At 41.0% G+C, this 24,093-nt stretch overlaps 1 protein-coding gene and 1 long non-coding RNA gene across 2 annotated transcripts in view; both read right to left on the minus strand.

Annotated features, from left to right (window-relative positions):
• The window catches only part of LOC135085330 (uncharacterized), a 271,536-nt gene that overhangs the window by 43,951 nt on the left and 203,492 nt on the right, over positions 1-24,093 (minus strand). The gene's annotated exons all lie outside the window — the stretch shown is intronic.
• LOC135085288 (latent-transforming growth factor beta-binding protein 2) lies at positions 1,029-22,263 on the minus strand. Its single transcript, XM_063980064.1, has 14 exons — positions 22,154-22,263; positions 13,228-13,380; positions 12,544-12,642; positions 11,680-11,883; positions 11,383-11,475; positions 10,802-10,999; positions 10,068-10,187; positions 8,237-8,401; positions 7,605-7,751; positions 5,169-5,288; positions 4,233-4,349; positions 3,176-3,316; positions 2,307-2,435; positions 1,029-1,593 (listed from the first exon to the last, which is right to left on the minus strand). The coding sequence occupies exons 1-14, from the start codon at positions 22,182-22,184 to the stop codon at positions 1,520-1,522; spliced, it is 1,791 nt and encodes a 596-aa protein (XP_063836134.1). The 5' UTR covers positions 22,185-22,263; the 3' UTR covers positions 1,029-1,519.

Below are 24,093 nucleotides of genomic sequence, written 5' to 3' on the forward strand. Positions count from 1 at the left end.
CCACTATCATCGTCAGGCCATTTAGTCTCCACTGCAGGAGCACGACCCTCTCTAATTTACCAGAGGCAAATGGATTTGCACCGTCCGACCGACGACATCATAAAGGTAGCAGGAAGGCACTGGACGCAGGCCGCTACCAACCGGGCAGCACGGAAAGCATTGGGGGAGACCTATGTTCAGCTGTGGACGTCCTATGGCTGAGATGATGATGATGAAATGGATTTTGCCTACACTCCCCACGCTGGCCAGACGGGCTGGCGAGGCCTAATGTTAACAGCGTGGTTCTGGCAGACTTTACGAGCCTTCTACACTTGCTTTCATTACATACACGTGATAAGTGTTCTTTCTACCCGCGACACGCACCTTTGACGTACGTTTGTGACGTCACCGTTGCCTAGCAACTGTGACGATACTTTAGATTCTTCGAACGGTAAATAAAGGGTGGTTGCATTTTCCAGCTAATGGGAAATACAGATTGTAAAAATCCATTCCTATCTATGAGGACTGACGCCCTCATAAATGTAGCAGGAAGGCACCATAAACGAACTAAAGTTGCTGGCATGGGCTATGCCGCATAGCTCGACGGATTTGCAAACTGAAGTGGCAGTAGGCAGGAGACATAGCACGCAGAACTGACGGCCGATGGGGCAGCAAGGTTCTGGAGTGGAGGCCGCGTACCGGAAAGCTGGTGAAATTATCATTATGTTCTGCGTAAAAGACCTCACAAAGGTAGCAGGAAGGCGCTGGATGCAGGCCGCTACCAACCGGGCGATGTAGAAATCATTGGGGGAGGCCTATGTTCAGCAGTGGACGTCCTGTGGCTGAAATGATGATGATGAAACAGTCGCTACAACGTAAAGGCTTGACCCTTTACATTGTTTTCGTGTCATGTAACGACGTAGCTATAGAAATGTATTTGTCCTTGCCCTGGTTCCTTTAAGGTCGTTGGAAGGATATTTACGAGGTAAAACTTACGATGTAAAACTGAATAAACTAATGCACTTATTTTGTAAATAAAAACAAATTGATACCAAAAAACGATTTTAATTTTAACTTACATTAAAATAACATTAAAAATAAATTAGATCTAACGTTAATGGTAAACCATTTGAATATTAAATTATTTATAAGGCACACGAATCTAATTTCTAGTCAGATATTTACCTACATCATTGAAAATCTCTGTGTAATTTAATTTTGTGCAACTCCGTCACGCAAAAAATTTTCTGGACGAGTTTTGATGAAACTTTAACACACTAGCATTTTATATAGAGTTGCACAAAGTTGCTTATTATGCAACTTTTTATTGAAATTTATACGATAAGCTCGCGTCTCGCAGGCAAAAAGTAATTTATTATTCACGTTGGTTACGGAACCCTTTTTTCTATCAATTATGGTATAAAAAAAGTATCAATTGATTGGTACCCTACTTTTCTCTCCTGCCCTTTACATAAAAGAAACAAATTCATCATCTAACTAACGTTTATATCACAATTATAATTTCAAATTATTAAAAAATTCAACTGAAGATCATATAGGCTAAAGCTGTGACCAAAACGATGGAGCTTCCAAAGATAGAAGATGCTGATGATCCTGAAAATAAAAAACAATATTAAAAAAGTGAATAAGAACTAAAGTCGCTGACATAGCCCGACGGATTAGCAAGCTGAAGTGGCAATGGGCAGGACACATAGTACGCAGAACTGACGGCCGATGGGGCAGCAAGGTTCTGGAGTGGAGGCCGCGAACCGGAAAACGCAGCGTGGGACGTCCACCCACAAGGTGTACCGACGACATCATAAAGGTAGCAAGAAAGTGCTGGACGCAGGCCGCTACTAACCGGGTAACATGGAAAGCATTGGGGGAGGCCTATGTTCAGCAGTGGACGTCCTATGGCTGAGATGTGATGATGATGATGAATAAGATCTAACTACTTTCACTATTCCTATCTCTCGTTCCCACCGCTGCAACTCCTGTGTAGCCAGGATCTACAGCTTGACCGCCAATAAAAACCCAATCAGTGAAGGTCAAGTTTTTCCCGGGGGAAAGATAAACTTTGTTGGACCCGCAACGAAATTAATCAGAAGAACTAAAGGAGGATTTCAGTGAGAGTCTTATGTCTATATTAAATAAGGCGGAAGACGTAGTGTAGGCAGGCCTCCTACTAGGTGGACCGACGATTGCGGAAAACATCTGGATGCGGACAGCGCAGGACCGGTCTTTATGGAAATCCTTGACGGTTTTTTCTCAGTAGTGGACGTCATTTGGCTGAAATGAACGAACGCAAAAAATACTGTTTTACTTACTGCAAGTGCCCAGTTCTTCAGAGTAAGGGTAGTCGAAGGAACATTGGCAGAGACTGTTCCTGCACTGCACACGGTCTATTAGGTCTTCTAAAAAGCATTCGCTGCTTCGGGAACAAGACTGGAAGAGACCTGGAAATATAGATAGATAAGATAGATCATTATTATTAATAAGATATAGTAAAAGGCCTAATATTGATCCCTGCGGCACACCCATAGAAGTCCTCCAGATATCTCAGTTCCATACACAAACTTTTGGTTTTCTGATTGTGTTTTTCCAAGATTCTTGAGTTCACGGGTTTTGATTTAGGTTTTCATTCCCTTACGAGTGTCCCAAATTTGTGGCTTAGTTCATCATCATCATTTTAGCCACAGGACGTCCACTGCTGAACTGCCGCCAATGATTTCCACAATGGCCGGTTGGTGGCGGTCTGCATCCAGCGCCTTCCCGCTACCTTTATGAGGTCGCCAATCCACCATGTGGGTGACTTAGTTAGATGTTTGTTTTTTTCCCAGCTCCATGTGACAGTAGACCCGAGTATTTGATATTCAAATTTCAGCTTTACACCTCCACGCGTTCATAAGGAAAGGGTAAGATTGACAGACACAAAGTGATCCTGTAAGGCGAGGCTGCTCAACCTCCTGAAGAGTCGTATCAAACGGTGGATTCAGTCATTAAAGACGGGCCACTTACATTTCTGACAGCTAACTTCAGAAAGGTCATAAAGTTTGAATCGGGCTGTACTGTGCGTGGCGGGATTTTTGAATTTGGTGCTTATTTTGAAACCATACTTGCGTGTGCCACTTAAAATTCTTCTCACACTGGCTATTTCTTTTTGACCTCAAAAGGAAACAGAATCCTAAAATCTTACCAGTCCTCGGCCAGCAGCCGCCGTCCCTAAAGTGGTGGGTGTCAGCGCACTGACAAGTGCCGTCCATGCAGGCTGAGCCCACCATCACGGCAGCGCACTGCGCTGACACGTTGCAAGGCGCGTCGAACCCCATGCCAGATGCTGAGAAAAAGATATTGTTAAAGCCCGGTCCGTGAGCACGTAGAATTTTGTCTAATGACCCCTAGCTACCAATCCTTATCGCTCGCACGTAATTATATTGCTGTCGCGACTGTGCGACTGGCACCCGCAGTGAGTGTGCGAGCTCGATAGCAACATAATTACGCGCGAGCAATAAGGATGGGTAGCTTGGGGTCATTGGACAAAATTCTACGTGCACACGGACCAGACTATAGAATATCGAACAATGGTCAGAGACTAGTAGATGCTGAAAAGAGAGAAAAGACACAGAGTTACGGGAGCTTGAGCAACATTCAGAATTCAGTGGATGCGGAAGAAGGAAGATATTTTAAATAAACAACTTGAAAAAATCGAACTGCCTAAGGTGGGAGTCGAACCCACGATCCGCAAGAGCAGTCGCCCGGCAAGCGAAAGGTCGTGGGTTCGAATATGTAGCTTGAGAAGCGACTCTAATCGCTAAGAAATTTTAATAACGAAGGAAGATATTGTTAAAGCAATGGAAGCAACTCAAACTGCACCAGACATCGCAAGGGTTCTTCCAAATTAGACGTTTTGAACGTTTGAGTCATTTTTATTCCGAAAATTGTCACTCAATTTTCCGTGTGGAGTAAACCTACCTGAAAAACTGCTAAAATTATCTTAGTTTTCTTGAACAGCAAAGGGTTTTGTTGCAGGTATTACATATAGATAGGTATATTACTCTCAAGGGACCTACCAGCAATCAGCATGTAAAAATGCTATTAACGTCGTTCTCATGGCGATAGACGTAGGCAAGACTTAGAAGAAGTCAATCAACGAAACCTGACACAAAGTTTTGCCGTCTCTGGCAGTAGCATCCGGGACTTCTAGGTCTGAGATAGGTGGTCTTCTAGACCAATGATTGAATTTAGTTACTTACTTGTCCAACAAATGTCGTCGTATTCGACGAAACCAGTGGTGCATTGACAGGTGAAACTCGTGCATACTGTGTTATCAATCACACAGTCGGAGTCCGAAGCACAGGTTCCACCGATCACTGTGGAGAAAATCAATCTTCATTAGTATCAATAATACCTAGTAGGATCTGCCCGATTTCGGAGTTATAGCGGATCAGAGACACTTCAAAAATTGTGAAGGAAGTTTCCTTCGCTCCTTGTATCAGCAGGTCATTTAGTCCAATCTTTATTAGTATACTAGTGATCTGCCCCATTTTGGAGCTACAAAGGGTCAAAGCATGGAAAGCATTGGGGGAGGCCTATGTTCAGCAGTGGACGTCCTATGGCTTAAACGATGATGATGATGATGAAAGGGTCAAAGGCCCACTTGAAAGAAGTTTCCTCGCCACGTATCATCAGGTCATTTATTCTCCACCACTGCAGAAGCACTTGACTTAAGGTCCTATGTCCCCTAGATGGGGCAGAGAGCGTCCACAACAAACGCGATGGAGGACTGTTGTGGACTGCAGAAGCATGACCCTCTCTGATTTACCAGATAGATGCAAACGGAGGAATAAGTAGTTAAGAGGAGTTCGAAGTAAGGCTGGTTTTAGTGTCACGTGGACCGTCCGGTGCGGACCCGCTCCGCACGGCCAATCTGTATGAACTTCTAAGGAGCGTTTTAGAGTAATGCAGTCCGGAGGAACCGCTCGCTCCCTAGCAGTTCATACAGATCGGCTGTGCGGAGCGATCCGCACTGACAGTCCGCGTGACACTAAAACCAGCCTTAAGGTTTGACTTCCTTCCAGTACAAAGTGGATGACAGGACAAAAATAAAGGTTTAAATAACCTTTAAGAAATGATGATCAATTGATCAAGTACCTAAGTAGAAAATGAAAAAAGGTGATAATCAAACTTACCGGGAGCACAAATATCGCCAAACGGCTCATATCCCACGTCGCAAGAGCACACACTGTTGGCACATATCGTGTTAGGGGTGCCCGTACACTCCGCAGTGATTTGGCAAGTCTGTCCGAGCTCTGGAAGAAATAACAATACCTATTAACAAAAGCACTAGAGCAGTGGTTCTTAACCTTTAAGTCATGAGGGACCATTTTACCAAATTTCTGTCTTGTCAGGGACCACCTCAATCGGTCAAAACCAGTTTGACTGCAAAAATCAGTTAAAATTGGTTTTGACCAAGGTGTGCAAGTGCACTTCGTGGACCACTTGGAATGCCTCCAGGGACCACCAGTGGTCCGCGGACCACCGGTTAAGAACCACTGCACTAGAGCATTGGTTCCCAAACTTATTTGAGACGCGCCCCCTTTCGACCATACAAAAATTTCCGCGCCCCCCCTCCACCAGTCAAGATTATTTATTGGTCGTATCGAGCAGTCTGGAAAGCATTCTCTCAGCGGTCGCAGGTTTTTTATAGTTAAGTACACAGATGACCCGCGCCCCCCTTTAAAGGTCGTTGCGCCCCCCCTGGTAGAGTATAGGGATATTCCTCATAATGAGTTTCCAAGCTCTCTTGGAAGAAGTAATAACAAAGGTAAGTTTCCTCGGTAAAAAAAGCAAGAGTTTTATTAGTCCGTTAGTTAACTTATCAAAAAATACTCGACACGTAATTTTTTTTCACTTTTTCAAACTTATGAAAATTTAAAGAGATACTTATAGCGCGCCAAAGTTCAAAAGAAGAAGCCCGTGACGTCAATGAGTGATAAAAGTGCAGCACTTGGTGATGTCGCGCGGAACTTCAACGCACCCTAACTTTGTAATTATTTGTTTGATTGACAAATAAAAATATATAGTGTCCAATATTTTTTGATGTAATTGCCGGAAGAAACGTTTTTTTTTAGGAAACTAACCTATACCCTGATGAACATAGGCTTTAGATAGAATATTATCAAAAAGGGATTTTAGTGGCGGTACAAAGTTCACCGGATCAGTTACAAAAGATATGTGCCACGTTGGTTAAGTTTTCTGAATCTATCGACAGTGTACAAACAAATGTGCGAAAAAAAAAGTTAAGCAAGCTTGTTTTGACTGGAGTAGCCTTTTATTACCGTTAACCTAGGTCTAGCTACATATTCTATTATGTCTGGTACTGAAATAGATTAAAAGTAATTTCACTTTGAAAAGAAGTAGTTTTCAAAGCAAGAAACAATAACACATTCAGTGTAGTCAACACAATAGCCTATTGAAAACCTGAAAAAAGCATTAGAAATTATTGAAACCTAATGTCATGGTAAAACGCCTGAAAAACGCTGTGTAACATAGGTAAACCAATTTTTACCAAATTGCAATCTTAACGTTATAGTTACCTACTCGTATTAATTGAAATCCATGAAAAATGGTTTGCAGTGTACACTTTCTATTTTTCTTTTCTTTTCTATATTTGTAAAAGCGAAGGGTCACTGACTGACTGATTGACTCACTCACTCATCACGAAATCTCAAATTAACGAAGACCAGTTGATATCAAATAGTACAAATCAATATTATCTTTTGAATATGATTCAACAGTAATTGACGCAATTTTTGATGATGGAGTAGGTACATAGTCTGTTTATAATAGCCTAGGTAACAAAAAATGTTTTTTTTTTAATAAATCAGTCTTCTTCTGCAAATAACGGATTTTTTTGTATTTTTCAGTCAAGTCTTGATCTTTAGGACTCATCATCATCTCACAAAAACCCAAGGCGAATAGTTTTTGAGTTCACAAAAAGAAAGAAATGAAAATTAAAAATAAACTGCCTCCGCGGCTCCGTTGTAAATCTGCTTATTCTAGCGAAAGTGTTTTTTAAAGAATCTCATCTAAATATTGGTGGTAAGACCACGAGCCGGAAGATGTAGTGTGGGCAGACCTCCCACTAGGTGGACCGACGATCTGGTGAAGGTCGCGGGAGGTGCCTGGATGCGGGCAGCGCAGGACCGGTCTTTGTGGAAATCCTTGGGGAAGGCCTTTGTCCAGCAGTGGACGTCATTCGGCCGATACGAACGGTTTTTTTTTTGTTTTATTTTATCCACAACGAGGAAACTCTTGGCCTGTATCTCACCTGATGGAAAGTGACGATCAGGCCGAAGGTGGAAGCGAGCTTCACCCGGAATCCTCAACCACAGAGGAACTAGCTATCTTACCTCTAACTGCCGGACCACAACAATGCTGTTAACATTATTGTTATGGCGACAGACTTAGGTAAGATGGTGGTAGCTATCCAGGCGGACTTAGACCAAGCCCTACCACCAACCAAACCGAACAGAAAAATCTGCCCCCACTGGGAATCGAACCCGGGACCTCTGCGTCTGAAGCAGGTGGTCTTACTACTAGACCACATTGATTGATGCACTTACCAAGGCCCAAAGTAAGGCAGAGTCCATCCTGGGCCACGAAACCTTCGGGGCAGTTGCAGAATCCTTCGCCTTGATCGTTCTTGACGCACTGGATCTCCAGCTCACCGGCCAGGCAGTCGCTGTCTACCTCGCACAGTTCGCCGATACCTGGTGGGGGAAAGGGATGGAGGATTAGCTCAGATTGTTAGTTGAACTGGCGCTATCCAACTCGCACAGTATCCGATAAGTGGTGGGGGAAAGAGATGAAGGTTTAGGTTCAGAGCAAAGATTGCAAAATAGAGACTAAGGCTGGTTTTAGAGTCACGCTGACGCACGCTGACCGTCAGCGCTGACAGCCGAAATGTATGAAGCGTCGGCGCTGAGCGATCAGCGTCACTCAGGAACGTTCCCTTCAATTACATATAATATATTGATCTGTCAGCGCCGACGATCGGTCAGCGCGATTCTAAAACCCGCCTTATGCCCGTTTTCACCATCAATCCCAAATTTTTAAGTGACCCCTATGACAACAAAATTCTTTGTGTAAAGTAAACATTATTTGTTTAAATATTTGTGTACATACAGATTAATTAGTTAGATACTTTGTTTTATTAAAACTTATGTGAATGAACGTATAATTTATGGTTTCTTACCAGCGAACAATCTGCACATGCTTCTACTAGCATCCCACACTGCATCCTCAGGTATGCACTCGCAGCTTCTCAAGCCCCACTGCTGAGGCGGCCCGCAGCGGGAGGCGGCGCCGAAGGTGTGGCAGGTGGCGTCGGTCATGCAGCCGTCCGTTATCATGCGGGCCGCTGGAGATAGACAGAATAACATCATTGCAGCTCCGAAGGGATGCCGATCACATCCCCTAGCAGGCTCTGGATTGGCCCAAGGAAATCGCAAACGTGGTCGCCTCAAGCAAACTTGGCGGCGCACTGTAGCAGAGATAGATAGAATAACATCATCATCATTGCAGCCACAGGACGTCCATTGCTGAACGTAAATTAGAGACGTGAAGAAGCGCTGTAATGGTGCCACTGTGGAGCTTGCCAAAGCGCTGTCGAAGTTACTGTGTACCAGAGTTTAGCTTGATTATCGCTGACCATTAGTTGAGATGCTGGATCCAGCTTCTCTCTAGTGGTGGAACCCAGTATACCTACCATACAGAGATCCTAAAGGCGCCTTCAAATTAGAAGCGCTGCGGTGGCTGACATAAGAGAGAGGTAGCTAGCAAGCAGACGAATTTAGAACAAGCCCTACCAACCAAAAGAAAAAGAAGTTCGATTCCTTCACTGGGATAGTGTTGCCAGATCAAATGAACCGATTATCCGGGAGAACAATACTTTTTCGGGATTTTAGGACCGGGAGAAAAAGTAACTAAATTGAAATTGGAAGATTTTGTCCTTTTCTTTCTGGGAATCGGGAAGATACCTATACAAAAAATTGGGAGAATCCCCCTAAATCCCGACCATCTAGCAACCCCATGGGAATGGAACCCGGGCCAGCCTCAGGTATGCACTCGCAGCTTCTCAAGCCCCACTGCTGAGGAGGCCCGCAGCGGGAGGCGGCGCCGAAGGTGTGGCAGGTGGCGTCGGTCATGCAGCCGTCCGTTATCATGCGGGCAGCTGGAGATAGACAGAATGACATCATCATCATCATTGCAGCTCCGAAGGGATGCCGATCACATCCCCTAGCAGGCTCTGGATTGGCCCAAGGAAAACGCAAACGTGGTCGCCTCAAGCAAACTTGGCGGCGCACTGTAGCAGACGGGCAGCTGGAGATAGACAGAATGACATCATCATCATCATCGTCATCATTGCAGCCACAGGACGTCCACTGCTGAACATAATTAGAGCTGGCACCACTGTGGCGCGCTTGCCAAAGCGTCGTCGCAGCGCCATACCGTGACAAATTCGACATGGGTTGTGCTTTAAAAAATTGCATGAAAGCTAGTAGTACCATGGGTAGTACCATTGCAGCGCTTTCTCACGTCTCTAAATAAAATTGAAGGCAACTTAAGGATCTCTGTATTGTAGGCATACTGGGTTAGTCCACAAGAGATATTAAATGGAAGGTACCCGAAACTTAGCGTTACACTCGCAGGAACTGAGGCAAAACTTAGCATTATTAAATCCAAATATGCAAAAACCAATATAAGTAGGAGTTAGGAATTGGATCTTTTGTTGCGGACGTCTAAGACATCTTACTCGGATTATCTCACTCGGTATACCTATATCCCGTCCTTTTCAAGACGGAGCAGCACCCTTTTTTAGAATGCCAGGAGTCCCACTGAGTGATGATGAGGAGTATCTTTTCTCACAGGGCTTGAAACACAGCCGCTGAAAATCGACGTCGAGACATTTGAACTGAACTGTCACCTTTTTTGGGACAAGCTCACGACTTACAAATATTCTCTCAAAGAAAAACCCAAGGAGATTTTCAGATCTAGATTATCCTAAAGGGCTGAAGTAAGTTTACCTTTAACGCAGGTCCTCATATCGTCATCGAAGTAGAAGTTGGCTTGACAGGAGCACACTCCATCCCGGATCTCGGTGAACAGACCAACGCACTGCTCTGGTGTTGATGGTGACCCCAACTCTATGGAAAAAATGAGATCTTATAAAGTATTTGTTATTACATCATCATCATCATTTTGCAAAATTACGACCAAACAGATCGCTTACTGATCGTTGCCTGAAACCTGGAGTTTCCCGTGACCTATACCAAATCGTCCATTTACTGACTGGTAACACTGGTAACCCTGTTCATATTGCGTTTCTGATGATGAAGAAGAACAAGTAGTGAGGTCATTTATTTCTCTACTGCAGGAGAACGCTCTGTAATTTACCAGAGACAAATGGAGGATTTTCTTGGATGGCGTAAAAGGCGATTTTTTGAACGTAGGCTTTCCCATCCCGTCTGATCAGCTGGCCAAATCTTCAGTAGGTATGTCTCTCTGGTAAATTAGAGAGGATCGCGATCGTCCTTTTGTAGTGGAGACTAAATGACCTGATGATGATGAAATAGAATCACAGAAGGAGAGAGGAAGGAAGAAGGTGGACTGACGACCTCATGGAGATAGCTAGAAGGCGCTGGATGCTGGCCATGTGGAAACCATTTGGGGTGGTCTATATTCAGCTGTGGACGTCCTGTGGCTAAAATGATAAATGATGATGATAATAGAATCACAGATGACTTAAATACAAACTCACCAGCCAGGCATAAGCTCTCGTCAGCATTAGGATAGTACCCCAAAGGGCACACACAGAAACCATATTGGGAGCACACCAATGGCGCATTACAAGGATCTGCAGCGTCACACGTCTGTCCATAAAGTGTTATTGCTTCAGATGAAAAGGATCGGGTGTCTTCTGACAAATCGGTGTCGGTGCTATTTGTGGCTTTTGTCTCTGTTGGGGATGTTAGAAAAAATAATTAATAAAAAAAATGGTTTACTTTCTCACCACAACAACCTTTACATTATACAGGGTAGCCAAAACAGTGAGGTCTAAAAGAAAAATTTAGATTCCTTACATCAAGGTGTATGTAAATCAGCCCCTCAATCGATCAATTTGACAAAATTTTCATTTTCCAGGGTGGAAAGGGCCTAATGCCCGTTTTCACCATCAATCCCTAATTTTTAAGTGATAACAGGAATTTTGTTTTCATAAGGTTCACTTAAAAATTAGGGATCGATGGTGAAAACGGACATGAGCCTACTATTTAGTTGAAAGAATACTATTTATTTTTAATCAAAATTATGGTTTTCAAAAGTAATATTATCAGCACTTACCAGCGTTTGTATCGAAGCACTCCAAGTTAGTCAGATGGCAGGCTCCACCCTCAAAGTGACAGTCTTGGTCTATCACACATCTGTCTCCAACCTCTGCAAAATTTAAATGTAACTTAGGCACAATATTCCCAAAGTTTTCGGAAATATTGCAAGTTTATTGCATCTGTTCGGGATTCGTCTAGCATCATATAGCTTAAAATTGCTTTAATAGCCATTTATCCGGCTCGAAGGACCAATAAAATGTAAGACTCCAAATCAGTCCTTAACTAGTGAAACTTAAAGTGCAAAATAGCTTACCCAGTCCCATCCTTCTGCACTCCCCCCTCTGCCTAAAGTAGTACCCCTCAGCACATTCACATGTTCCACTGCAGGTCATACTGAAGGGATCTCTGAGCACTCCCTGGCACTCCTCGTCGCGGGTGCACTCTTCTCCTAGGCCAGAGGAGGGCCAACACCGCCCTCTGAAGTAGTGGAAGCCGTCTTGGCAGAAGCAGTTGCCTACTGGAAGGAGAAAATAATTTATTTGTACGTAACATCAGAATCTACCATATGGCTTTTTGGGCTTCAGCCCAGGGCCTCGTGGATTCGAGGGGCCCCCAGCTAAGTCAAGTCAAAGTCAAAAATAGACGATAGTGCGAAAGAGTATAATAGGTGGGCCCCTAAGTAGAATTTGGCCCCTAAACTCACGGTCCGGCCCTGCATACATGCCTGTTACAACACATACTTTTATAGTAGCTCTTGGGCGCGAGCTTCATCCGGAATCCTTAACCACGAAGGAACTGTTGTTATTGTTACTGAACATTGTTATTATGCTAAAGCCTGGTCCGTGAGCACGTAGAATTTTGGCCAATTACCCCAAGCTACCCATCCTTATCGCTCGCGCGTAATTATATTGCTGTCGCGCAGTGAGTGTGCGAGCGCGCACAGGCTTTAGTATGCCACCCACAAGCTGGACCGACGACCTCATAAAAGTGGCATGAAGGCGCTGAATGCAGGTCGCTCGCTACCAATCGGTCAATATGGAAATCATTTCGGGATGCCTATGTTCAGCAGTGACTGTGGACGTCCTGTGGCTGAAATGATGATGATGATAACGAAGGAAGGAATGACAGTAATGATAATGTCATTACTAATGACAGTGTCTGGAGGTTTTAGACATACCTTGTGAAGTAGAATTTGCAGGTCTTCGACACTGGAAGCCTGTGAACAGCCTGGAACACTGGAAGTCGTCCATGCAGGGAGACCAGTAGTACGGGGCCACTGGAATGAGAAATAACAACTTACAAATTGATGAAAAACATCAACAACAATGTTGATTTTTCTATGCAGTAAGCAGGTATTTGACTGCAATGAAGTGAGATGCAGTCTAGGATGGTACATACGTGCCTTGAATACGCCCAGATTATTCTCGGGAAAGAAAATAAAATATAACTGTAGCAAAAATTAGATAGCTTATGAATGCAAGTTTAGTTTACGAGGGGCTAACGGGACTATTAGTAATTTGTGCAATACAAAATCTTAAAAAAAAAGTAAGTACCTATCACAAAATAGCAATTAGTTATTATCAACGAAATCTGATTCAAAACACATTTCTCTTCTTCTCTCAAAACAGAGGGCTTAGTGTGAGTTTAGTGAACGTTTAAAAAATATATTATATGTAAATTTTAGTTCTTGAAAGTTTCCGCTAGGGGCGCTGTGCAATCCGTCATACATTTAATGTCATTTTTACGCGCTCACTAGTGAACGGTTTGATGTAAACTCACACTCATGGAAACCGGATCTAAGAGGAGTCTGGGTGTGGCACAGGTACTTATCAGCATAATCAGGTATGGTACTGGTACTTACGATCAGCACAGGCTGTGCCTCCCAGAACTGCCTGTTTGCCTGATGGACAGATGCACGCGCCGCTCACGCAAACGCTGTCAACCATGCTGGAACAGTCTGTGTCTTGGGAACACGACCAGATGGCCAGTACTGAGTGGCTGTGGAGGATGCATCCTGGAAAAAGACAAAACCATGCTGAATTATAAATAACTTGAAAAAATCTAACTGCCTAAGGCGGGAATCGAACCCACGACTGCTCTACCATCTGAGCTACTTAGACACTGGATAAACCCGCCGAAAATGCTAATTGTAAAACTCAACTCGGGGAACCAGACGCAGGTTATCCCTATATTGTTGACATTCCACCAGCTCGCACTAAGCGCTTCGATGACTCTTTTATAATGCGAACAGCTAGGGACTGGAATTCGCTGCCTGCTGCTGTCTTTCCCGAAGACTATAATCCGGGCATTTTCAAGGCGAGAGTGAATAGGCACTTACAGGGCAGATATGTACCATCCTAGACTGCATCCCACTTAACATCAGGTGCGATTGTGGTCAAATAACTGCCTTGTTATGCATAAAAAAAAACTGCGTTTTTCGGACTTCGAACTCCTTGTTCTTCTGATTAATTTCGGTGTCGGTCCGAAGACAGTTAACTTTCGCCCGGGACAAACTTGACCTTCACTGGTTGGGTTATTGGCGGTCAAGCTGTAGATCCTGGCTACACAGGAGTTGCAGCGGTGGGAACGAGAGGTGGGAATAGTAGTTAAGTAAGACTCTACTCATTGTATTCCCCAAATAGAGACAAATCCAATGAATCAAAAGGATGCCAATGATTTAAACACCCTGCGTATAAGGTAAGTGCCCCCTACTTCGGTATATTAAGGCTCTTACGACTTTAACATTTTATTTAAAAATAACCAAGCATGATATCCGTATGAAAGCTTTTTTATGCTAAACTTTGGTCCTTTGACAGTAAGTTAATACATAATTTATAGTTACATAGTTTGAACTTTTTTTTATATTAATTGTTCTGTGGACCTCTTGTTTGGATCCTGTTTCGTGACAAAATTTTGCTCTGTTTCTAAGTTCGTGAACTCATGTCCCCTATTTCGGGATAAGGTTTTATGCATCCAGTTAGGATATTTTAATAATGATTTAGGGTTTAATAAATTTAAAAACGGTAATATAAATTTAGAATAAAATTATTATGTGAAATTGACGATATTACTTACCTGAAATATTCATAAGAAATAATGTGAGTCTAGCTAGGTACGTACCTACGTATAATATTTTGATTTGTTAATTGTAAAAATATGTGAAAATATTTATATAACCATTAGAAATGTAGGAGGGGGGGAAACTTACCCCCCCCCCCCCCCTTCGTACCCATAAAATTTTGATTTCTTATTTCTAGCGATATGTGAAATATTTATTTAACCATTAGAAATGTGGGGGGGCCTTACCCCCCCCCCCCCCTCTTCGTACCTATACAATTTTGATTTGGTTATTTGTAACGATAAGTATGTGATGTGTATGCCATTAGATGCCAGGGGAGGAAGGAGGGCCTAACCCCCTCCCCCCTTCTCCCCATATTCCCACCCCTGGAACTGTTTCAAGTGAAGGTAGCCCCCCCCCCGCCTGAAAATAACCCCAGATACGCCAATGACTCATAATAAAAAGTAAGTAATTAATAAATTCTTAGGTAGGTAAGTATTAAAAACTAAAAAATATGTCGATTTCTTTGATGGTATGTGTAGTGTATAGACATTTATAGTTGTGAATAAGTATGCTATGACCTTAACTCTGTCGTCTCGAGAAGCACGCGCGCGGGGTCGCGGGGCGGGAGGGAGCTGTCAGGCAGACCTACCGACCGCCGTAAGGGAAGACGCGTTGTTGCTTGCTGCGAGCCGATATCCGTGTTATCAGTGTTGCTTGGTGTTATTGGTTCGACTTACCAATTCAACATAACATACAATAGTGTACACTACATATGGCGACGAGGTAAACTGTGAGTTTTAAGGATTTTTTATACATTTAATAACAAAACAAAATGGAGGAAAAAGTTTTACAAATAAACAAATTTAACTAGGAACACGATTTTAATCGTTGGTAAAGCAAAGTTATTACTAAGTAAGTAACTAGGTACCCTTTGGGTTTCGTCACAAATCTTATTTCGTAGTTAAATACCGTGACCGGCGAGTAACCGGCGTAACCTACAAGTTAACTTGTGCCTACCTACTTGAGTTCGAGTCTCAGTAATTACTAAACATAAACATGAAATTTTGCGGATTTCTAGCTGCCTTGTTTTATTTGACCGGTTATTGGCAGTCTGCGGGGATTATTTGATCCCCAAATACCAATAAATAAAATACATAACCTATAACTGCAAAAGAAAGTTAATAAGTAAAACGAATCTCAAGAGATTCACGAATTACCTACCTAGGTAATTTAGATTCCTATAAAATTTTTACTCTGCTACTAGGAAGGTTAATTTCAGTGTAATGTAAATATGTGATGAAATATACAAAGTTAAAACTGTAACAAATTATTTAATTTGAATTTTAAATTTTTGTCTAAGCCTATAATAATAGTAATAATTTATTAGTCTTCAGTCAAATAATGAAGTCACAAGAAGAAATATTTTTATAATGGAATTATTGATGTTCACTTGCCGGATGTCAATAGAATCAGTTCAAATAGTATGTAAATTATTCAAGAATGTCACATGTTGTGACATTCACAGTAACAAATAAATTTATTTACAGTTGATTGAGGTTAAAATAAAAACAATAAAATGAATGACATATTGTCAATAAATATAAATCCCGTTTACTTTAATTAAATTAAAAAAAAAAATATTCCTTATCTAACGGCACACAGTTCAGTTAGTCTTTAAGTACTAATAATAATACTTACTTACCTACTTTAAATAAAGTGTATGTTTATTGTTATCATAGTTACCTAATGTTGAAAAAAAATTATTTTTGACTTAGAAAGAAGGAATTGAAAATGTTGAAACTGATTTGATTTGATTTGAATTGAAAATTATTTCCGGTATCCATTTGGCTTTGAGTTGTGTAGGTATTCCTTACTTCGCGTTCTAGGTAACTGTGGTTTCTACTAGTTTATTTCAGGAGAGTGACATACCTCAATACTTGTCAACCATACATACCTACTTCCAATACGGTTATTATTGTTTATGAAATAAAGGAACTAGGACTATGGCTAATAAAATAATTAATGTTCTTCGATAATTACAGGAAGTAGGTATTGTGCGGTGAGTAGGTAATGTGGTGAGAGAGTTATTTATAACTTAAGCATTAAATTGCGAGTGAAGAGTTATTTATAACTTAAGCATTAAATTGCGAGCAGAGAGTTATTTATAACTTAAGCATTAAATTGCGAGTGGAGAGTTATTTATAACTTAAGCATTAAATTGCGAGTGGAGAGTTATTTATAACTTAAGCATTAAATTGCGAGTGGAGAGTTATTTATAACTTAAGCATTAAATTGCGAGTGGAGAGTTATTTATAACTTAAGCATTAAATTGCGATCGGAGAGTTATTTATAACTTAAGCATTAAATTGCGACTGTGCATTAAATTGCGACTATGCATTAAATTGCGGAAAAAAAAAAGCTTATAACCAACATTGTCAACAGGTACCTCCAATGGCACAGTACACCTTAGAGAAGTTTGAATGTGAAGGAGAAGTTGGTTCAGTCTCTGTCCGTTGGGAAAGATGGAAGAGAAGTCTGAACATTTACCTCGAGGCGGCAGGCATAGACACCGAGACAAAGAAAAGAGCCAGTCTTTTACACTTCGGTGGTACAGAGTTACAAGAAATCTTCTACAACATCCCGGGAGCTAATGCAACTGAAGGCGAACTTTTTAACATCGCGATTGAAAAATTGGACAACTACTTCGCACCTAAGCAGAGCAAAGTGTATGAGCGACATCTGTTTCGTCTCCTAAAACAGGAACAGGATGAGAAATTTGAAAAATTTCTTGTCAGACTTCGACTTCAGGCCAAGAAGTGTCAGTTTGAGGATAAAGAAGACGAGCATATCATAGACCAAATTGCTGAAAAGGGCAAGACAGAAGAACTCCGAAAGAAGATACTGAAAACAGGGGACAAGATCACGTTGGATGAAATAGTTGCAGAAGCGAATGCATTGGAAGCCATAGATCGTCAATTAGGAAACTTTGGTAGGAAACCGGTAGAAAGCGAGTCAATCAATAAAGTAAGTACAGAGAGATGGAAAGAGAAGCCACCCAGAACTATTTGTAGCAGATGTGGAAGTACTAGACATATGGCCCGTGACAACATCTGCCCGGCAATAGGAAAGGCTTGCCTTAAATGCGGAATATTAGGACACTTCAAAAATCAGTGCCGGACGAGAACAACTCAGAAGAGGAAAATGGAAAGAGAGGCATCAGCGAACAGCCAGGGAATAAAGAAGAAAAGCAGGACAACAAATAACATCGAAGAAACTGCAAACATAAGCACGGATGAAAGAAAAGTTGACTACATTTTCAATATTGAGAACGACGTAAAAGCCAAGTGTAACATAGGTGGAAGCAACGTAGAGATGTTGATAGATTCCGGCTGCAAGCACAATCTTATAACGGACAAAACCTGGGAAAGAATGAAGAAAGATAACGCCCAAGTCACCAACCAAGATCCGAATCCTGAGAAAACGTTCGTAGCTTATGGGAGTGCCACACCGCTTAAGCTTTTAGGATCATTCAAAGCTACGATAAAACTTTCCGGAACATCACAGGACAGCACAACATTCTACGTGATCGAAAACGGCACACGGGACCTACTTGGACGTGAGACGGCAACCGCTTTGGGAGTACTCCAAATCAATTTGGATATCAACCAGGTTGAAATTGAGGCGTTTCCCAAATTCAAAGACGTCTTAGTTACCATCCCGATTGACGATTCAGTGAAACCCGTTGCTCAGCCGTATCGGAGGATTCCCATCCCTCTCGAAGAAAAAGTAGAGAGGAAACTTGAAGAACTACTGAAAAGGGACATTATTGAAGTTGTGAAAGGGCCTTCTGACTGGATCTCGCCTATAGTTCCTGTGCTTAAAGACGGAGGGGACATCCGATTATGTGTCGATATGCGCCGAGCAAATGCGGCCATACAACGTGAAAACCATCCACTGCCAACGATGGAAGAACTGTTGCCAAAAGTTCGAGAAGCCAAAATATTTAGTAAACTGGACATACGAGACGCGTTTCATCATATCGAGCTTCACCCTGATTCAAGACATATAACGACCTTCATTACTAGCAAGGGATTGTATCAATACAAGAGGATGATGTTCGGTATCTCGTGTGCGCCGGAGATTTTCCAGAAAACACTAGAACGAATCCTTTTGGGTTGCGAAGGAGTCATCAACTTTATAGATGATATCCTAACGTTTGGCAAAGACGCAAAAGAGCACGAATTAAGGCTTAAAAAAGTTATGACAGTATTAAAGGAAAATAACGTGATGTTGAGAGACGACAAATGCATTTTTGGAATACAGAAAGTTCACTTCCTAGGACATGAACTGTCGGAACAGGGAGTTAAACCACTAGATAAGTATATCTTGGCTATAAAAGGATTCAGAGCCCCGACTAATGTCGCTGAATTGCAGAGCTTTATGGGTTTAGTAAACTATGTGGGAAAATGGATACCTCATTTAGCAACAGTCACAGAACCCCTCAAACAACTGCTACGCAAAAGAACCGGAAGAAACACGGACATTCAAGAGGACTGGGGAGACGCCCAAAAGAAAGCATTTAATGATTTGAAAGCGGCGCTAATGAAGGTACCAAAATTAGGTTATTACAACCCAAATGATAAGACTGTGGTGATTGCAGATGCAAGCCCAGTGGGTCTGGGTGCAGTACTGGTGCAGATCAATAAGAACGGACCGAGAATTATTGCATTTGGCAATAAAACCCTCAGCAGCTGCGAGCGTCGTTACTGCCAAACAGAAAAAGAGGCCTTAGCCCTAGTTTGGGCAGTCGAACATTTCAACATGTTCCTGTATGGCAAGATGTTCGATCTAGTAACGGACCATAAGCCTTTGGAGGTAATATTTGGTCCAAAGGCAAAACCGTGCGCTCGCATTGAAAGGTGGGTGTTAAGACTACAATCCTACAACTTCAAGGTGAAATATAGCCCGGGGAAGACCAATATAGCCGATCCACTATCGAGACTCTGTGAAGTGGCAACAAACCCGACGGCTATATTTGGAGACTATGTTCAGGCGGTTACCGAATCTGCGCGACCAGTAGCCATCCCATTGCAAGATATTACTGAAAGTTCCCTTGGAGATGCAGAGATACAGAAGGTCAAAGAGGGCCTTTACGATGGAAACTGGGATGAAACAGTTAAAGCCTATAAACTTTTCCAGAACGAATTATGCTTCCATGGCGATATCCTCCTCAGGGGGACGAAAATTGTAATCCCAACCAAATTACGCAGAAGAGTTCTGGAAGCTGCGCATGAAGGCCACCCAGGGATAGTCGCGATGAAGGGCAGATTGAGGACCAAGGTATGGTGGCCTAAGTGCGACAAAGATGCTGAGAACATATGCAAAGCCTGTAAAGGATGCATCTTGGTCTCTGCACCCAGCGCCCCAAATCCATTAAAAAGGAGAGACTTACCTTCCGAACCGTGGGTTGACATAGCAATTGACCTCATGGGCCCCTTGCCTAGTGGAGATTATATCCTGGTTGTTGTGGATTATTACACCCGATATAAAGAGGTAAAAACATGCAGGACCATAACAAGCTCTGAAATAATCGGAATGCTTAAAGATATTTTTAGCAGGCTTGGCAATCCGGTCTCCCTTACAGCAGACAACGGGAGACAATTTTCCAGCGAAGACTTTAAGAGTTTCTGTGCAGAGAGGAACATACGGCTTTATAATACCATTCCCTACTGGCCACAACAGAATGGAGAGGTGGAGCGCCAGAATAGGGACATTCTCAAACGCCTCAAAATTTCTCAAGTGGAAAAAAAGAACTGGAAGGAGGCTCTTCTTGAGTACATGGCGATGTACAACAGTACACCTCACACAGTTACAGGAAAAACACCTGCGGAACTGTTCTTTAGACGACAATTTAGAGACAAGCTGCCTATGATTCAAGACATGACGCATTCCTCGGCGGACCTTGAAATGAGGGATAGAGATAAAGAACTAAAAGAAAAAGGGAAGGAATATGCGGACATGAAGAGGAGAGCTACTGGTTGTGAATTGGAAGTTGGAGATAAGGTATATGTCAAAAATATGACTAAACAAAACAAGTTGAGCTTGAACTACGAACCCGAGACACATACCGTCGAAGAGAACAAAGGAGGAGACGTAAGTCTCCGGAACGATGAAACTGGTCAGCGGATCAGACGAAACGTCGTACACCTCAAACGTGTGGAAGGACAATGGAAGGTGTTAGATGAGGAGAATAATGCCAGTGATGCTCAGACAAATGATAGTGGCGATGTAAATCAATCACAACTCGGGTGGATAAACTGAGGGATGATAATGAGGAATAATTGGAGATTAAATATAATTGGAATAAGGACTTTCTGATTGTACTTGGTAATGATGATGATGCATAGATACTTATGGAAAATGAAAATGTTCATCTAATGACAATACAGTTTGGTGATTATTATGAATGTATTTCATTTGTACGTTAACCTTATCCCTGGCCCTTAACTTGTCATTTTCATTAGGTATAATTATTTTATGAAAAACAATAACAAGGGAGGGATGTAGTGTATAGACATTTATAGTTGTGAATAAGTATGCTATGACCTTAACTCTGTCGTCTCGAGAAGCACGCGCGCGGGGTCGCGGGGCGGGAGGGAGCTGTCAGGCAGACCTACCGACCGCCGTAAGGGAAGACGCGTTGTTGCTTGCTGCGAGCCGATATCCGTGTTATCAGTGTTGCTTGGTGTTATTGGTTCGACTTACCAATTCAACATAACATACAATAGTGTACACTACAGTATGTGTCATAAAAGTACCTAACACCATACATTTATATATCACGAACTTGGAAAAAAGTAACAATAATACGGTTCCTTGTTTCGTGATACTGATTATTCCAAATTCCCCAAGTAAAATTCATGGATTATTGTCAAAATGTGTCAATTAACTATTATCTATCCCATATACAATACAAATAAACAAAGATAAATAAAATAAATCGAAATAAAACCAAAATTATGCTGGTACTACTTATGCTAATTTATCTTAAAATTGGTCATTTATGTGAACTTCAGACTCGTGTCATATAAATTCTAGTGAAAGAAACATATACCGAATTTAGGTCATGAGAAACTTAAATAAATGCATTATTTGTTTCATAACTTACATTTAAATTATCATAAATAATTATTTAAAAACCAAGCATCAAAATGTTATCCATAATATCCTTGAATCGGTAGTGTCACGAAATAGGGGACACCCGAAAAATAATATGTACGCTATTTCGTGAGTCAATTAATCGCAATTTTAAAGGAATTCTACGTTTTCATATAACTTTTTTCTAAGCCAAATCAATTGTCAAGGAACACATGAAACCACTATTACAAGTTTTATTTAAATGGACGTTCCTTCGCCTTTTTATAAGCTTAAGAAGTTGGAGCGCTAACCTTACGATGAGAGCAACCTTTGCAAGCCGCACGGATGTTTTTGGCTCTCTGAGAGTTTGAAGCTTCGTATTGCTCTCATTTTTGGCGCCACAATGTTGGTACTTGGTTTTTTAGATAGCTTATATAATAGAGATTTTGTAGTAATGAAGAATTTTTATAAATAATATTCCATTTGCTTATTATTTGAGCTAGAAAAAAAACTTACGAACTTACGTACTATCACGAACTAGTAGCCGTTTACCTTATGGCTTAAAAATAAACAAAAAACAATAACTTACCTAAAACCAGTAATATTTTCTCGCCAACCATTTTTCTGAAGGACCACAGACCACCACCACAATCGGCCACACGTGTGATACAATAATCGAAAGAACGAAGGAATAATTATTGATAAGAGATAATTCGGTGATAACTAATACAGTTGTATTATGAAGTTTTAGACACTCAATACTCACGAATTGATAGTCTAAAATAGCGTAAGAATCCTGTATATCCTGTGGATCTTAGGGCCTTTTCCCATGGCGATCCAGGTTTGCGGGATCCTACATTTACTTTATATTGGATCCCGTAAAACTGTAGGTACCTACTTGTGTGTTCACACGACAAAATAGAGTTTTTTGCAGGCACAGTTTTTTTGCGCTAAGGGTGTGTTTGTAAAAAAATTACATGCAGGAAGCTGCTAGCGGGAACACTGTCTTAAATTAAATAACAGATAGGGTAAACCAGAGAGTGATTGCCCACTGGTAGTGATTGCCCGCTTTAAGAATAATATTGTCAGGTGCTGACTTTGAATCACTCTAGTTAGATTTGAATTTACTAAGTAGATGGCTCCGAGATCAATGTACATTAGATTTAAAATTTACAATAGGAAACACTAAAAAAAACCAGTTATGGCGGATTTTGTCAAGACGGGTGAAAATGTTACTCAAACAGGTAAAGACTTTAACAATTTTACTAAGGAATTACTTGCTTAGAGGTTAAATTTTTTTTGCAAGTTATTTAATATTCAACTAATGGTGTATAGTTATGATGGAATTATAAGTGTTTTCTCCATTATCAATGAAAATAACTGATAAAATTTGATTTCTAACAGTCATTTTAACGGTGGGTAATCACTGCACGTAAATCTGTATATTTTAGTTATTGCCCACCATCATTTCAGTTATTGCCATATGTTAATGTATAGTTATTGCCCATGGCATTTATTATTGGTGTGTTGTCACCATGCAGTAGCAGTGTTTAAGTTGTTCATTGCTAGACTTGTTTTGCAATTTACAGGCATAAATATTGAAATGGCTTTTAATGTTTCATTTTCAGTATGCCAAAGACTCCAAAAGTTCAATATGGCATAGAAAATTTGCCTAAAGCGATCGAAGCTGTACAAGATGTATCCAACAATTTATCTACAAGATAAATTGCTGAAAAATATGGTTGGCTTGAAAAAATTGATAAAAATTCAAACGCAAATACAAAAAATGAAAATCCTACGTTAAATCTACTAGTGATAGTGTTAATTGTAAGGAAATAGATACAACTTTAGGGAAGAATAACAGCTAATTGAACATTCTGAGCAACCACTTGAACTGATATCAAAGAACATAAAAAATAAATACATATAAAATTCAAATTTTTGCGTCATCTATGTTTTGAAGTTAGATGATTCTGTCTCTACCGATTCTGACTCATCAACATCAGCTCAAGAAATATTTGATAATATAGTTAATAAGGCCAAACGCAATTTATTTTGAAATTTTGAAGACTACTACTAGAATTTAAGTTTAATGTTTTGTTTTGTTTATTTAAAGCCTATTTTGTCATTTTTAAATTGATTATTTTGTTTTAAGATACTGGGCAATTACTGTGCTTTGATGTGGGCAATTAGTGTAAGTAATGGGCAATAACTGTACTTTTTGGAGGATTTTAAATTTATTTCAATATTTTCTAAGTTACGTAAGTTTTAACTAAAAACTGTTAATATTCTGTTTAACAGTTTATTGAGTTATAAGAAAAAAGTCATAAATGGTCGATAATTAAAATACTTTCTTTAATTTTTCATCTCAATGTTTTTGAAATCCTTAAGTGGGCAATAGCTATATGGTTTACCCTACTTGTAATTATAATGTAACGTAAGTATAACGATTATTACTCGTATCTTTGTTTTTTGTTTACGTGAATAAATGTCTTTAAACAAATAAACTAACTGCATTCTTTTTTTACT

The sequence above is a fragment of the Ostrinia nubilalis genome, chromosome 28 (genome assembly GCF_963855985.1).
Source record: "Ostrinia nubilalis chromosome 28, ilOstNubi1.1, whole genome shotgun sequence".
Taxonomy (NCBI): domain Eukaryota; kingdom Metazoa; phylum Arthropoda; class Insecta; order Lepidoptera; family Crambidae; genus Ostrinia; species Ostrinia nubilalis.